Here is a 13,635-nt window from a genome sequence, read left to right as displayed (position 1 = left end):
TGGGAAGGGACAGGGTTGCATTGAAGGCAACCATAACTTGACTACAGTAGTCACAGATTGCAGTATGTAATAAAACTTTTCATGATTACTGTGTGCTGAAACATCTCAAACTTTCAGTACTCTCAAATGTCTGCAGAAACAATAGTCCTACATTACAGCTATGCCTTCCTAGTGGTGTCTAAGGAGTTTGGTTTGAATGCTGGTGTTTTAATATATATAGTAGTTGAGAATAATTGTGTCTGCAGCTAAAATGTATTCCCTCATCTGACTCTGGTTGAAAAGTTCATGTGCTGTTTCATTGCTTCCACTGTTCACTTAATCACACCGTGGAAACCTAAGATGGATTTCTCAAGGCAGAGTCGTGCTGGTGTGAAGAAGGAAATAACTCAGTGCAGCGATGCTTTGCATTCCTGTTGGAATGGATTGTGCCGAGCTGAGTGACTCATTTCAGTGGCCTAGCGCTGATGTTCTGCCGGCTGGGGAAACGACTGCCTGGTGCTCTGAATTTGAGCAGCGCCTACATGAGGGGGGTTGTTTAAAGCCTGCTTACATGTGAATTGGTAGGAGATTATTTTAGGAAGAAGAGAATTTGCACAGCCAATTGGGCTGCAGTGAGGGAGATGGCTACCTCTGTAACCACTCCATGGTGCTGGTCTCTCAGCTCTGACTTGGGGGTATAATTCTGTCAGGACAGGGTTTCATCTGCCTACTTCGAAGCCAATAGAAGTTGAAAGTATAATGATGTTGCATGTGACCTCTGTATTGCAGTGGGAGGATTCACTTAAGCAAGTTTTTGATTTTCCCTTTAAATATATAGTGGCACAAGGCTTTTGAGAACCCTCTAGTGCAGCTATTACAGGGGATAATTTCTGTGGAGTCTGACTCTCTTAGTTTTGTGGATCAAGGGATTTCTCTTACCCCCCCCCCCTCCCCCCCATTTTCAAACAGCTCATATAACTCCAAACATAAGACTTTGAAGAGAAAGGTTTATGAACTTGAGTGATGGAGAGAAAATGAGAGGGTGTACTGTAGGCTTTGCCTACAGCAAAGGTGCAGTTATCAAATTGGCGTGAAACAATATTGCTTGTAAAACTATGTAACTTCTCAGCAGTTGCTTGCTCTTTCAGGGAATAATGTAAGATAAACAAGAGTTTGTACTGCCAGTTTCTATCCCTGTGGTAAAACAGTAATTCATTTGTGCGCTATCCTTTCTGATTGAGGGATTTTGAAAAACTTTCTTACATTGAAGAAACTGAGAGCGGATGTCCCTGGGGTTTTGCACGGTGGAACTGAGAGGGAGGATGCTTGACATCCAGAGATTTTTCTTATACTCTTTTTTTTTTGAGGTTTTTCTTTATGTTCTTTTTCTTTCTCCCAACACTAGGCCAGCTTCTGCCTGTAATCTGTGTTTTTTTTTTTTTTTTTTTTTTTTTTTTAATTCTTCTTCTCACTTTTTTCTCTCCAGTCTGGAGAAACATACTGCTCTGTTTTGGTCTGATGTTGCATCCATTCCCCAGCTTAGTAAACTTTACTCTGTCCCCTGCTTAGTTTCATGTCTCTGACAGCAGGTATATTGACCTCTGCTCAGTGGGAGAGGGACTCAGAAGTGAGTCAGTCTCCATCCCAGCCATGCCTGCAGCTCCCAGAAGTTTGGCTGATGGGGGAATCTTTGGTTGCACCTTAACTCAAACCCCTGTGGGGGTAAATCAGGGTGTTAGAGCAGCAAATGTGGTGCTACTCTTGGGGAGGTCTGTTTGGCATGCACAGGGCTGCTAACATTCCTTTTCTTTCTGCTTCCCTGTTTGCAGTATATTCCTAGCACCTTCCTGGCAATTTGCTTTTTTGTAGTTAAATAAGATCAAAGCAGAGAATGCATCTCTTATGGGACACTGCTGCTTGTGGTTTCAAATGGTTTTGTTGTGCCAGTTCAGTTCCAGCCACTGACACTGTGATGTGCAAAGCCCATCAGGAAGGCCTCAGTATCTTCATGTTTCACAAGATATGTGTGCAGCAGTGGCTGCCAAAATGATCAGTTGGGTTTTAGCTTAGACTTTTTTCCACTGCTTAGGCAGGGAGAGTATTCATTTGCGCCAACCACTTCATGGCTGGCACTCCAGCTGTCACTTAGTTCTGTTCTGTTTTATACCCGAGAATGGCATGAGGATGAAGTGTGAATGGTAGGACATGCACAGGGCACATGCGAGGACACGCCCAGACAAACGCACAGATAATTTCTCCCCACCCCTCCCAAATGCCAAAGCTGTCCCACCGTTAAAATCAATCCCCAGATGCTAGTCTGTCATTTAATTTTCCATTGCATAGCTGTATTGGAAGGAGAATGGGGCTAGGGTCAGACCTTTTACGAAGTTCCCTGTGTGTGAAGACTTGTCCAAAGCCTTACAGGCTGTATAACACTGCCAACCCTCCCGTTTAAGGGCAACTGTGAAGAAACTGGGAATCAATCGAGTGGAAGCAAAGCTGGGGCTGCAGGCCAGCCATGGCTTGGCAGGTGACAGGGAAACTCTGCTCTTGGCAAAATCTGGCACATTGCTGCTGAGTGACTTCTGTGGGCAGTGTTTGCCTGCCTTAGTTCCCCACAGCAGCAAGAGCAGTGTGCTTTCCAAAGCTTGCCAGTTACACTGAGAATCAGTAGCTTGGCTAAATAACTTTCAAATAACTTTGAAGGCTGGCTGGGTGCTGTGTGGCCATAGGATTGTGGTGTGGTGGTGAGATCTGTTCGGTGTGACTCAGTGTCACGCTGAGTCCAGCCTATGGAAAGTGGCTCCCTGGCAGTCAGCAGTGATCTCAGCTTTGTAATTAAACTTCTTACTTGCAGAGAGCAAACAGCTTCTGACTTTCTGCCACCCTGTAATTCTCCCTGAGTGAAACAACTTCCCTTACTGCCTGTGAAATTGGTAAAGCTGTTGAATTGCTTTTTCCACCCAAACAGAAATTGTTCCCACTTCAGTCTTTATTCAGCAGTTAACTCCCAACTTACTTTTGAAAGAAAACATAGTGCAGATGAATTCTAGTTTCCAGAAGGATCTTGCTGCAGCCGGACTGTGCCTGGAGTAATGCTGATCTCATTTGGGTGGAACAAGTTAGTTGTTGCAGAATAATCTATTACCCTGTTCCCAAGCTTCCGTCTTTAAATCTGCACAGCAGGGATTATTTACTTATGGATTTAAGTGTGTATTGGGGATCTAGTTTCGTTTGACCCTCCCAACAGAAGAACATGCAATCAACTTCCTGGCAGCTGGAGTTGCTCCTGAAGTGTGCAGTTACTGCAGGAAGGCCAAGGCTGGCTTGGCACAATCAAGGGCTGTGGCATCTGAGTGGGTACAGCTCAGGGCTTTATGGCCACCTCTGCCTCTGAACTCGCTCAGCAGCTTTTTAGCAAAGGAGCCTGAGCAGCTCCTGAGCAGTACAAAACTCTGAGTACAAACTTCAGTCTCCGTGTTGTGCTGTGCTGGAGACTGATGCAAACCTTTTGACATATTTTTTTGGGAGAATTAGCATGAATCTGAGAGGTATTACAAACACAGCAACTTGTTGGCTCCTCTCAGGTGTCCTTACTCTTCACTATGTCATATTTACCTTCTCACCCTTCACTTCTGCTCCATGGTTTGCTTGAGAATTTGTTGTATCCTGAAACAGGCTTTTCTCAGTGATCAATAATGCAAATGCTTGAATAATAGTCTTATTAACAGAAACAAAAAGGGATCTTGAGTGGAATTTGTTGTGCTGACACAAATTTTTATACTGGGTTTGTGTTTCTATCATTATCCCTGGAAGTATTCAAAAAGCCAGTGGATGTGGCACTTGGGCGTATGGGCACATGGCTAATGGTGTACACAGCAGTGCTGGGTTAATAGTTGGGCTGAGATTGCAGGTCCAGCTGCAAATACCTGCTTGTGATTTACTTGGTAGTTTGTGGTTCTAGTCTACAATAAATAATTAATTTTGGCTTCTAACTTGTTTTCTTTTCCAATTCCTAGTAACAGCCTGCCCAACTGAAGATGTCTAACAATGGAGTTGAAACAGAAGACAAACCACCTGCTCCTCCAATGAGAAATACCAGCACTATGATTGGTTCAGGAAGCAAAGATCCTGGGACTTTAAACCATGGCTCAAAACCTCTGCCTCCCAATCCAGAAGAAAAGAAGAGGAAGGATCGATTTTACCGATCTATTTTGCCAGGAGATAAAAGTACAGTATTTTATCTCTTCTAATAAACATTCTGTCTGAATGTTGCTCTGCTTGAACATAGTCAAGCACTCAATGCATAGTGATGGTTGAGGTTTCAGAAAACATTGTGTGTTTGTTTCCTGCACATCTGTCTTGGTCATTTCAGGGTACATAAGGTACAATCTGTAGATATGTTTTTTCTAATGTTTTTTTTCCTGTAACTTTGAATCCATCTCACTTTTTTTCATAAGATCATAGAAAACTAGAATTATTTGAGTTGGAAGGGACCTTAAGGATCATCTTGTTCCAAGTTTCTTGTTATAGTTGGGGATATCTTCCACCAGACCAGGTTCCTCAGAGCCTTATCCAGGCTGGCCTTGAACACTTCCAAGGATGGGGCAGCCACAGCTTCTCTGGGCAACCTGCACCTGTGCCTCACCACCCTCACAGTGAGGAATTTCTTCCTAATATCTAATTTAAACCTGTCCTCTCTTGTTTTTAATTTATTTACTCTTGTTTTATCACTCCATGCCCTTGTCAAAATCCCTTTGCAGGTCTCTTTTAGGCCCCCTTTCTTGTAAGTGTTTTTTTTTTTTTAATTTGTTTTGACTTTCCCATAAATTATGAGAACAGTGTCCCTGAAAATCTGGACTAGCTGTGGGACTAGCTCTGTTACTTCCCAGACCATTGTCCATAATGGTCTTGAAAATCATAAGGTTTTGTGCCAATTATAAGCCGGCCAATAAAGCTGGCATTGGCAATTGGTGGAGAGCAGAGGGAGGTCTTTTGCTCGTTTTGTAGTTTTAAACAGCAAATAATTTGAGTTATACAAGACTAATATGCAATCTCCTACTAGACCTGTCATATTTTGCCTCATGGCCATTACTCTGTTCTAATGTCTGGGTCAGCCATTGTCTTACTTGCTTTTAAGAACAATCTGTCACTGAAAATTCTTGCATATTTCTTGTGAACTGAAGGAGATTTTCATGTTCAAGGGACTGTAACAGATGGAAAAATAGATAGGAACTGTGAACTGTACATGAAATTCTAATTTTTAGGATGAGGATATTTTAAAAAACCTCTCTCCTATGAATCTTTTGAAGTGATACAAAAAAAAAAAAATCTCCATCCCCTAATATGTGCTGGTTTCTTTTTATATCTGACCTATTTTTTTGGAGTTCCTCTTCGTAATGCATCAGCTTTTTCTGTATTGCAATGGTTTCTAAGCACTGGGTGACTAAAGTCAAGACTAAATATCCTCAACTCCGTGGCCTTCAGGTGAGAGGCTGCCTCCTAATTTTTATTAGTGAAAAGACTAATTGAAATTATAGTTTCACTAATTTAAATAAGCAATGTGGTAGATCATTTTCTACAAAACGAATGTGGCATTCATTATTATCCTTATCTGATACTTTTGGCAACTTTGGATTGTTTTGCAAATGTAGGTTTTGGACCTGCAATCCAAAAATAAAAGTCTGCCGTGTCTGGGTTAGAACTTACCATTATGAGTATGAATCCTAAAAAAGCTTCAGGATTTTTGTGTTGACTTACTTAAAGGAGAGGCATTTTTAAATCTCTAGAATGAACTGTTCCAGAGATCAAAGAAATCACCTGAAACTTGTAAAGGAGTAAAAGAAGTAGAACCTGAAATGCTAGCTTGAGTTGGATTATGAAGAACTATGAGCAAGGAGAAAAATGAAGGTTTGGGGAAAATCAGCAGACAGACTGTGACTGATCCAAAGCTGCCCATGTTTACTGAAGATTGGCCAACATGGCAGATGCTTCAAGACATGAGAGATTTTTGTTTAGCCAAGCCCAGCAGAGCCTTCTGTTGCAATACACCTGCCCAAATGAGAATGGTTACTTCTGTCCTCTAATTCCTGTTGAGCAAAAAATTCCTTTAACACTGTCACCTTCACTTCAAATTGGTTGATTTCCATCTTATGAAAACTTCTTCTAGTCTCATGATGAGAGCTAAATTCCTATTGTGTCATGCTGCTTAAATGTAGAGAAATTCTTCAGTGTTCACAGCGCTTCTCTTTGGTTTGTGCCTGAAATCATTTGAGTGTTATTTTTTAGTGTGGCTGAACTAAAAGGGAGTTTGGTTTCCATTCAGTTAGAGGAAAGTAATTTTGAGCAAATCTGTGCTAACCCTGTGCATGGGCAGAGGTGTTGTATAAAGGACACATGGGGCATAAATCCAGGGCCTCACGCATGTTTGCACACTTGCATTGAACTATACCCCTCCAGGCAGCTCTGGAGGTGTCATGCTCTGCCTGCAAAATTTAGGATGTAATTTGTAGTCCTCATTTCCTCTGTCCAAGCCTAAACCACAAACCCAGTATTTAAAAAACCTGTTGGCTTAATACTGAGTGGGTCCTGCCCAATAGGATGCAGAGCTTGTGTGGCTTGTTGCTCTCAGCAGGACTTGTGAATATTTTGAATTTTCCTGGACTCAAGGGACTCGTCAGTGCCTAACTGAGGGTGTCAGTGTGGCTTGAATGGGGCACATTTATCTCCTTTGAACTTTGCTGAGCTCAGTTGCAGCTTCAAACAGAAGAAAGGTTTTACCCGCAAGGTGACAGTGTGCAGCAACCAGGAGCCCGTTCCATGGTCACTGGGAGCACTGTACTCCATGTTAGCAGTGGTGAAAACCATTCTCATCTCAGTGTGCTTCAGGATGGCCTCACTGCATGGTCAGACATCGTGCTTCAGAGTTGCAGCTCAAGTTGCCAGAACATTGTAAGGAAAATTTATGGGAGGCTCTTGTAATGGCGTTGAACGTGGAAGGCTGTGAATGAGAAGGTGATGAGGTGTTTGTGGGAATAAAGCCTTTGGTGATGGTAGGTAGGTCGTCTTAAATATATTATTTCTCTTTTGTATTTTTTTAAATTAAGATTCTTCAAGTATTTTTAGCTCATTGCAAGGATAATGCAATCACTTTAAAGGGACTTGAGTGTTTAGCAAAACTGGGAGTGCCTTTCTCTTTAGTTCTTTTTCCCTTATACCACCTGCTATGACATAGCATATATCTGCTTACAAAGGCAGTTGTATTATTAGTGGTTTTATAATGTTTAGGCTTCTAGATCTGTCAGATCTGCCTGATTATGGAAATAAAAAAAAAAAAACACGTAAGACTTCTGGTTAACAACTTAATGCCCTTAAGCTTTTTTAGGAATATGTTCAACTCTGCTGTGGCAGCTGCCCTGGACCATGTGTGGGTGTTCATAGTCTGTGCGGAGCTCTTGCGTAATGGTGCTGGTAGAGGTGTCCTCTTCTTCCTCACCTGAGCAATGGGCTTCTAGGCTGTGTTGGCACCTCAGTCTTTGGCTTGGAAGAGTGGACTGATCCTGCAGGCAGACCTATGGAATATGGTGGCTCTGATGGCACTCCCTGCACCTCTTTGCCTCTCGCTTTCCATCCGGCGCTAGTGCGTGCAGCAGCCTCTGTGCCTGCAGATGCTCACCATCTGCTAACCAGCAGCTGCTCTTGTCTCCTGCTCGCTCCCTTCTCAAGGATGGCTCCTCCAGCATTGCTCTTTTCCCCTTGGCAACTCTCTTGCTCCTCTGTGACTCAGCTTCTCTCATTCCCTTTGTTTGAAAGAAGGATCAAAAACAATCTGTTCCATCTTTGTGTCCCAAATGGAGCATCTGATCCTTTTCTTTCTCCAAAATTACTCTGTACAACTGTAGCTCTGTAATGATACAGAGAACAGTGCCAGAGCTGGCACTGAAGGAAATGGGATTCAGTCCTTTGGGGCCTGCCCTGAGCCTCTCTACACAACCAACCACAGCAGTGTCCTAAAGAATTGCTACACTGAGTGTTAGCCTTGCAGGCTTCTCAAAGTACCTGGGGTTTGGCATTCATGTTGCCAAAAGTGCATTGGGGAATGTCAGCCACAAAACAAATTCTGTTTGGTTTTGGATGAAAAAGGGGAACAGCTGGGAAATGTGAGTGGTTTACTCACCTTCTCCTGGCTCCGGTGATTTTATAACTGCAAGCAGCAGCAAAGCTGACTAGAATGTGGTTCTTCCTTAAACTAATCTCAATTTCTTGGATACAATAAATGCTAAAAGGAAGGTGGAATCTTTAATAGATAATGAATATGGATGAACTTAATCCAGTGCATAATGATAATCTTGTTTGAAGACCTCACTTTAAAATTCGCAGGGTGCATCTGCTTTGATATATTTCCTTCCCTGTTTCTTTGTGACTTCTGCTCCTCACCTGCCAGATTCTGCTATCTCACTCATGTCTTCAAAGCTGGTTATTATACCATCTCTAGTCAATTTTGTGAGCAAAAAAAAAAGCAGATGTGCTTTTGCTCACAAGATTTTACAGCAAAATCCCACATTATTTTTAGATTTCTTCACAAACTTTTGAGGAAATAGGATGGAGGAAGAAATTTCTAAGCAGTATTTGTAGTTAATTTTGTCCCTGGCTTTTGTATCAGAGGCAAGTGTATATTTAAAAGCCCATAATACTGTTTTGTTGGGTTTTTTTAAAGTTGCTTAAAAAATCAAATAAAAATATGTGTTCAATACTGACTGGCTTCCAATTACTGCCACTGTAGAGCTTTTTGACTCTGACCTGTGTAAGTTTGAGTGGATATTTTAGATAAATAGCTCTCATGCTGTTGAGTCTAGATATACTAGTTGATACTTTACATATACTGAAAATATCAGTTTCCTTCTTTTATGCTTGTCCTATGCTAATGGACTTTTATTTCTGTTGTCCACTCACTATGGCTGCTCTTAAGTGTGGAAAGAAAGTTTTTAAACTTGGTGTTTTTCTGCTTCAGATCAAAATCCTATGGCTAGCAAAAATGGGAGAGGGGGTGATTGTGTAGGTGAATTAGAAGCTATTGGGGAGATTTTAATTCTTGATGCATGTATGGATTTTTTTTTTGTTTGTTTGTTTGTTTTTTTTTTTTGTTTTTGTCTCTTGCAGCCAATAAGAAGAAAGAGAAAGAGCGGCCGGAGATCTCCCTCCCTTCAGACTTTGAACACACGATTCATGTGGGATTTGATGCAGTCACGGGAGAATTCACAGTAAGTGAATCTGGAGGAAAAGAGAACTGTGTGGTTTAGCTTATTGCTAGGAGGAGCCAGGGCCCATTAATCTTTTATATATTAATGCTGGAAGGGCTATTACCATCGTCTAGTTTGATCTCATTTGAAACACATCTGTACTAATTCATGCTGAAAGACTGTCAAACTTGGCACATCCCAGGAGCTCAGGCTGCCAGCGAACTTTTCCTTCCTTGATTGTTTGGCTGCTGTGGTCAGCTAAACATGGTATATATCTCTTCCCTTCCCTTCTCTTCCCCGCCCTTCCTCCCCTATAGCTGAAAGAGCAGTCTGTGTCCCCCAAATGGGGCTCTGAGAGGCCTCCTTTAGGAGGCACATAGCTGTGTACAACCACTTAGGACAGAGCATGTATGTGCTGCCCTAAGGCTAAATGTCAGATGCTTTTATGTGTGGTGGGTTTTTTTGTTTATTGACATACAAAATACTGTAAAGACAGTTGTATTTTCACTCTTATTTTGGTTGATATAGTGTTTCCTAGCAGCAGAAGTTGTTTGTGAACAAGGTGTTTCTACCTGTCTGTAATATGCTGCTTTTTCAGGGACTTTATTCCCCTACCCTGAATCATGTGCACACGTGTTTTGCATGGCAGCCTCTAGACTTGCCCAGGTTACCCCACCTGTACAAGTGGGGCATTACCTGAGGGATGCATCCAGCCATCCTTTTGAACAGGGAGGATAACTTCATTGCTCATGGATCCCGGTCTCTGCCACTTTGTCCATACAAACTGTTATCCCTGCTGGTGAGGAAAGGCACAAGTCTGACTATTTTCCAGGTGTGTTTATTTTCTGGCTGGAAATGATGTCCCTATAGTGAAATTCTGAACTTCAGATGTGAAGTTAACACCTCTGCTTTCCCAGCTCTGGTTACAGAGGGCACCGCACTGCTGTTACTGTTATGCTAGTGCTACCAGAAGACCCAAATGAGTGTTCCATGCCCATTGTGCTGGAGGCTGTGCAGTGTATGTTACCTTCTGTTGTCTTTCTTGGGTATATATAAGTATGTGAATACCTGTGCATAAAGGATTTTGTGTTTTGTTTTGATTTTTTTTCTTGAGGCTTTTCCCAGACTACAGCAATTGGTTCTTCTCCTTTCTGGTTTTTGCATTTTGGTCTGCAAAGGACCTGGAAGTCACACAGAGACCCAAGAGCAGAGTGACATTTACATGCCCAAGTGTGAGGCAGTGGCAGGGAGGCACACATTCACCACTTCTTTTTCTTTCCTCTCCTCTCCTTTTCTGTCCTCTTTTTCTCCCTATGTCCCTCACAATACTGTGTAATTCCAGAAGCTGGGGCAGAACTGTGGCAGTGGGCTTATGTTTTGTGCACATTAGACCAGCTGTGTGTTACCAAGGTGCCTCTTCCCACAGGGAATGCCAGAGCAATGGGCACGTCTGCTGCAGACTTCCAACATCACCAAGTCAGAGCAGAAGAAGAACCCCCAGGCAGTGCTGGACGTGTTGGAGTTTTACAACTCCAAGAAGATCTCCAACAGCCAGAAGTACATGAGCTTCACAGGTACATGGTGATGGTCTCATGTGGCTGCTTTGTCCAGCTCTCCATGGTCAGGGCATGTGGGGCTTCTTTTGTTTAACTGACAAGTAGGTCTCTCTTTTCAAGGATAATGTGAATGAGATTCTCTGGCTGCTCAAGCACCCTTCTTCCTTTAATATGCTGTTCTCTTAATCTGAATGCCCAGCATAGCTGCAAAATAGGAGGTCAGTCAACTGGCTGAGCCTCCCAAACACATACTTTTTCTGATGCTCACAGCCAGCATCTGGAAGGTAGATCCCAGACTGCTGGGGCTGGGTTCCTCCTGATGAAAGTCCCTGGAGAAAACAGGCAGCTAAATTTTGCACCAATTTCAGTTTGCAGGGTGTGGATGTTGTTTTTTGTGTACTTGGGGTGAGAGTCTCTTTGCTCCCATGTGCCTTGGTTGAGGAATATGCCTCAGCTGCCTGGGTGCTTGAAATTTGCTGGCTGGGTTCCTCTAAAAGTTGAAACTGCCAAGGTTTTGTGCCTCTTTCTATGGGTTATCTGCTCTCTGAAGGACATCTCAACCACCACTCCTTTTCCTTTCAACTGCAGCTCCTTCCCTTTCTAAATATTAACCCCTACTTTGGTTCTTTTAGGGGGATAGAACCAGATCTGGTACTAATTAGGAAGACTATGAGCAGCGATAAAAACACAAATATTCCCCTGTTTGCCTGGATAGTCAAATGAGAAGCCCATCAGTTGACTTGTGGGGTCCTCTGTGCTATTTCAGGAAGTTTAGGTGGCTGAGACTGAACATTTTGCAGTCGGGAGTCAGCTGCAGTGCCTCTGCTGGGGACTTAGTCCACTGATAATATTTTGTGTACATGGATGGAGGACAATATTCATTCAGGTTTTGCTCTGGGCAATTCCACCCTCCTGCTGCAGGGATTTGCGACCCTTGCATTTGTCTGCATTTACTTGCCCTCTGTTCCTATATCTTCCAGGGTTCAGCTGGTTCTGGGAAGCTGGAGTTAGGGAGCAGCCTTTTTTCTGCCTGTTCTAAAGGCCTGCCTGTCCCTTGCTCCTCTCCCCACTGCTGCATTTATAACTCATTTATAACAGTATTATTATCTGTCTTTCAGATAAATCAACTGAGGATTACAATTCATCTAATACATTGGTAAGCCTCACATTCTGTCTCCAGTTTGGGGATTAAAAAACTTGCAAAAACTAGTTAATTACATGTAAACTTGTAGTTTGCTTAGTGTTCTAAAATCTGAACTATTTATATTTGTATAGTGAGTACATGTTTATAAAAACAGGCATGCTCCTTTAACTTTTTTTTTTTCAACTGGTGAGGAATAAAGCTGATGGAAGTAGAATTTTTAGTGAATAGTAAATTAGTGAATTAATTTGTAGAAGTAGCTCTGTTTTCATAGAAGTTGGTCTTTTTCTACACCTAGAATTTGATCACCACTCTGCTGTCAGGTTTTATTTCTCGATAAACATCTGTTTTATAACAAAGTTTATTTACTAACCTGCAAGGTCTGATTTACTAAAGCTAATGTTGATTAACCAGACTAATCTCTAGCAGAACAGGAAATAAAAGGTTCTCCTCCTCTCTGCTTGACCTTTACTCAGTCCTTGCCAGGGCAGGCACTACTCCTATTTGCTTTCTTAGGAGACGTGATAAATTTTTGTATGTGCCTGTGAGGTGGAAGAAACAAAACTTTCACTTTAAGATGATTCATAAAACCCCACAATTCCCTCAGCTCTTATTTCTCATAGCCATGTCATTGCCTAGAATTTGCTTGTTCTGCTCCTTTCCAAAGGCAGCTTATTCAGATCTGATCATTTAGGACTCTGTAAAAAGAAAAGAAAAATGTTTCTGCCATTGTTCATTTTTACACATCATTGTATGTCAGTCCAGAAGTTTCAATATCTGAGGTTGGATTTTTAAGTAAATCCTGACAAAAGCAGTAGTTACCAGTCTACTGAGATACCCAATTCCCTCTCTCAGGCTAACCTTTAATTTTGGGGGTATTCAGGAAATCCCCAGTACATAATTTTTCCTTGTTTTTGACAAGCTAGGTTTTTGTGTTATGTCAAGTGCATTTTGACAATTATTTGTCAGGATGATGATGACTTCAAGTATTTTAGGCTCAGTAAAATACTGTGTTGCTTTCCCCCTCTTTCTGAGGATTTTAATACTTTTCCCCCCACCACTGTTAGGGAGGTGATGATGCACAAACAGAACTGGTCTAGTGGGTTGAGGACCTTACCAAATTTATTCTGAAATGTTTGTAGTATAAAGGATGGAATGAACTTGTAATCCAGTTTCACATGGATACATTTAAAAGTGACTTTCATTCCTAATCACATTATTGCAGAAAATTCCATACAATTTTTTAACCACTTATAAAGCTGTTTTTAAACAAAATAATTGTTCCTATTTTTCCAGAAATTTTTTATGTTGAGAAGTAGCTTAAAAATATATTTGAAAATATTTTGCCAGATTCTGCTTCCAAAATCTCACATTAATTAATTAGTTCTCAGTCACCATACCAGAGGTGATGTTAACTTGACCTCCTAACTTTTGGAGAAACCATTAAGAGTTTGATTTAAATTCTAGCATTTAAAGTCTGAAATCTTCATTCTGAATGGTCAGGGTTTGAAGCAAGCAAAAAACCATAAGAGACAGTATAAATAGGGACAGATATTTCTAAACTTGGGTGTCCCAGAACTTGCTGGTCAGCTGTGTGGATGTTGGGAAAGCAGTGAAAGAGCCCAGGTCTTCTCAGGTCCTTGGGAAGAGGATTGCTGTCACTCAGGCAGATGAGGAGGTCTGTCAGGCAGTGTTGGACTGCACATCCATTTCCCATGGA

General features: G+C 41.8%; 1 protein-coding gene across 4 annotated transcripts in view; it reads left to right on the top strand.

Moving 5' to 3' along the window:
- Positions 1 to 13,635, top strand: part of PAK1 (p21 (RAC1) activated kinase 1) — a 76,145-nt gene that overhangs the window by 38,480 nt on the left and 24,030 nt on the right. For all 4 annotated transcript variants that reach the window (XM_053970906.1, XM_053970905.1, XM_053970908.1 and 1 more), the window contains 4 exons: positions 3,999 to 4,209; positions 9,139 to 9,239; positions 10,645 to 10,792; positions 11,893 to 11,930. In XM_053970906.1, the coding sequence (XP_053826881.1) occupies positions 4,020 to 4,209; positions 9,139 to 9,239; positions 10,645 to 10,792; positions 11,893 to 11,930 (477 nt within the window). In that variant the 5' untranslated portion in view covers positions 3,999 to 4,019. The remainder of the gene's footprint in view (positions 1 to 3,998; positions 4,210 to 9,138; positions 9,240 to 10,644; positions 10,793 to 11,892; positions 11,931 to 13,635) is intronic.

The sequence above is a fragment of the Vidua macroura genome, chromosome 2 (assembly GCF_024509145.1).
Source record: "Vidua macroura isolate BioBank_ID:100142 chromosome 2, ASM2450914v1, whole genome shotgun sequence".
NCBI classification, from domain to species: Eukaryota; Metazoa; Chordata; class Aves; order Passeriformes; family Viduidae; genus Vidua; species Vidua macroura.
This window is presented reverse-complemented; position numbering and strand designations above follow the sequence as displayed.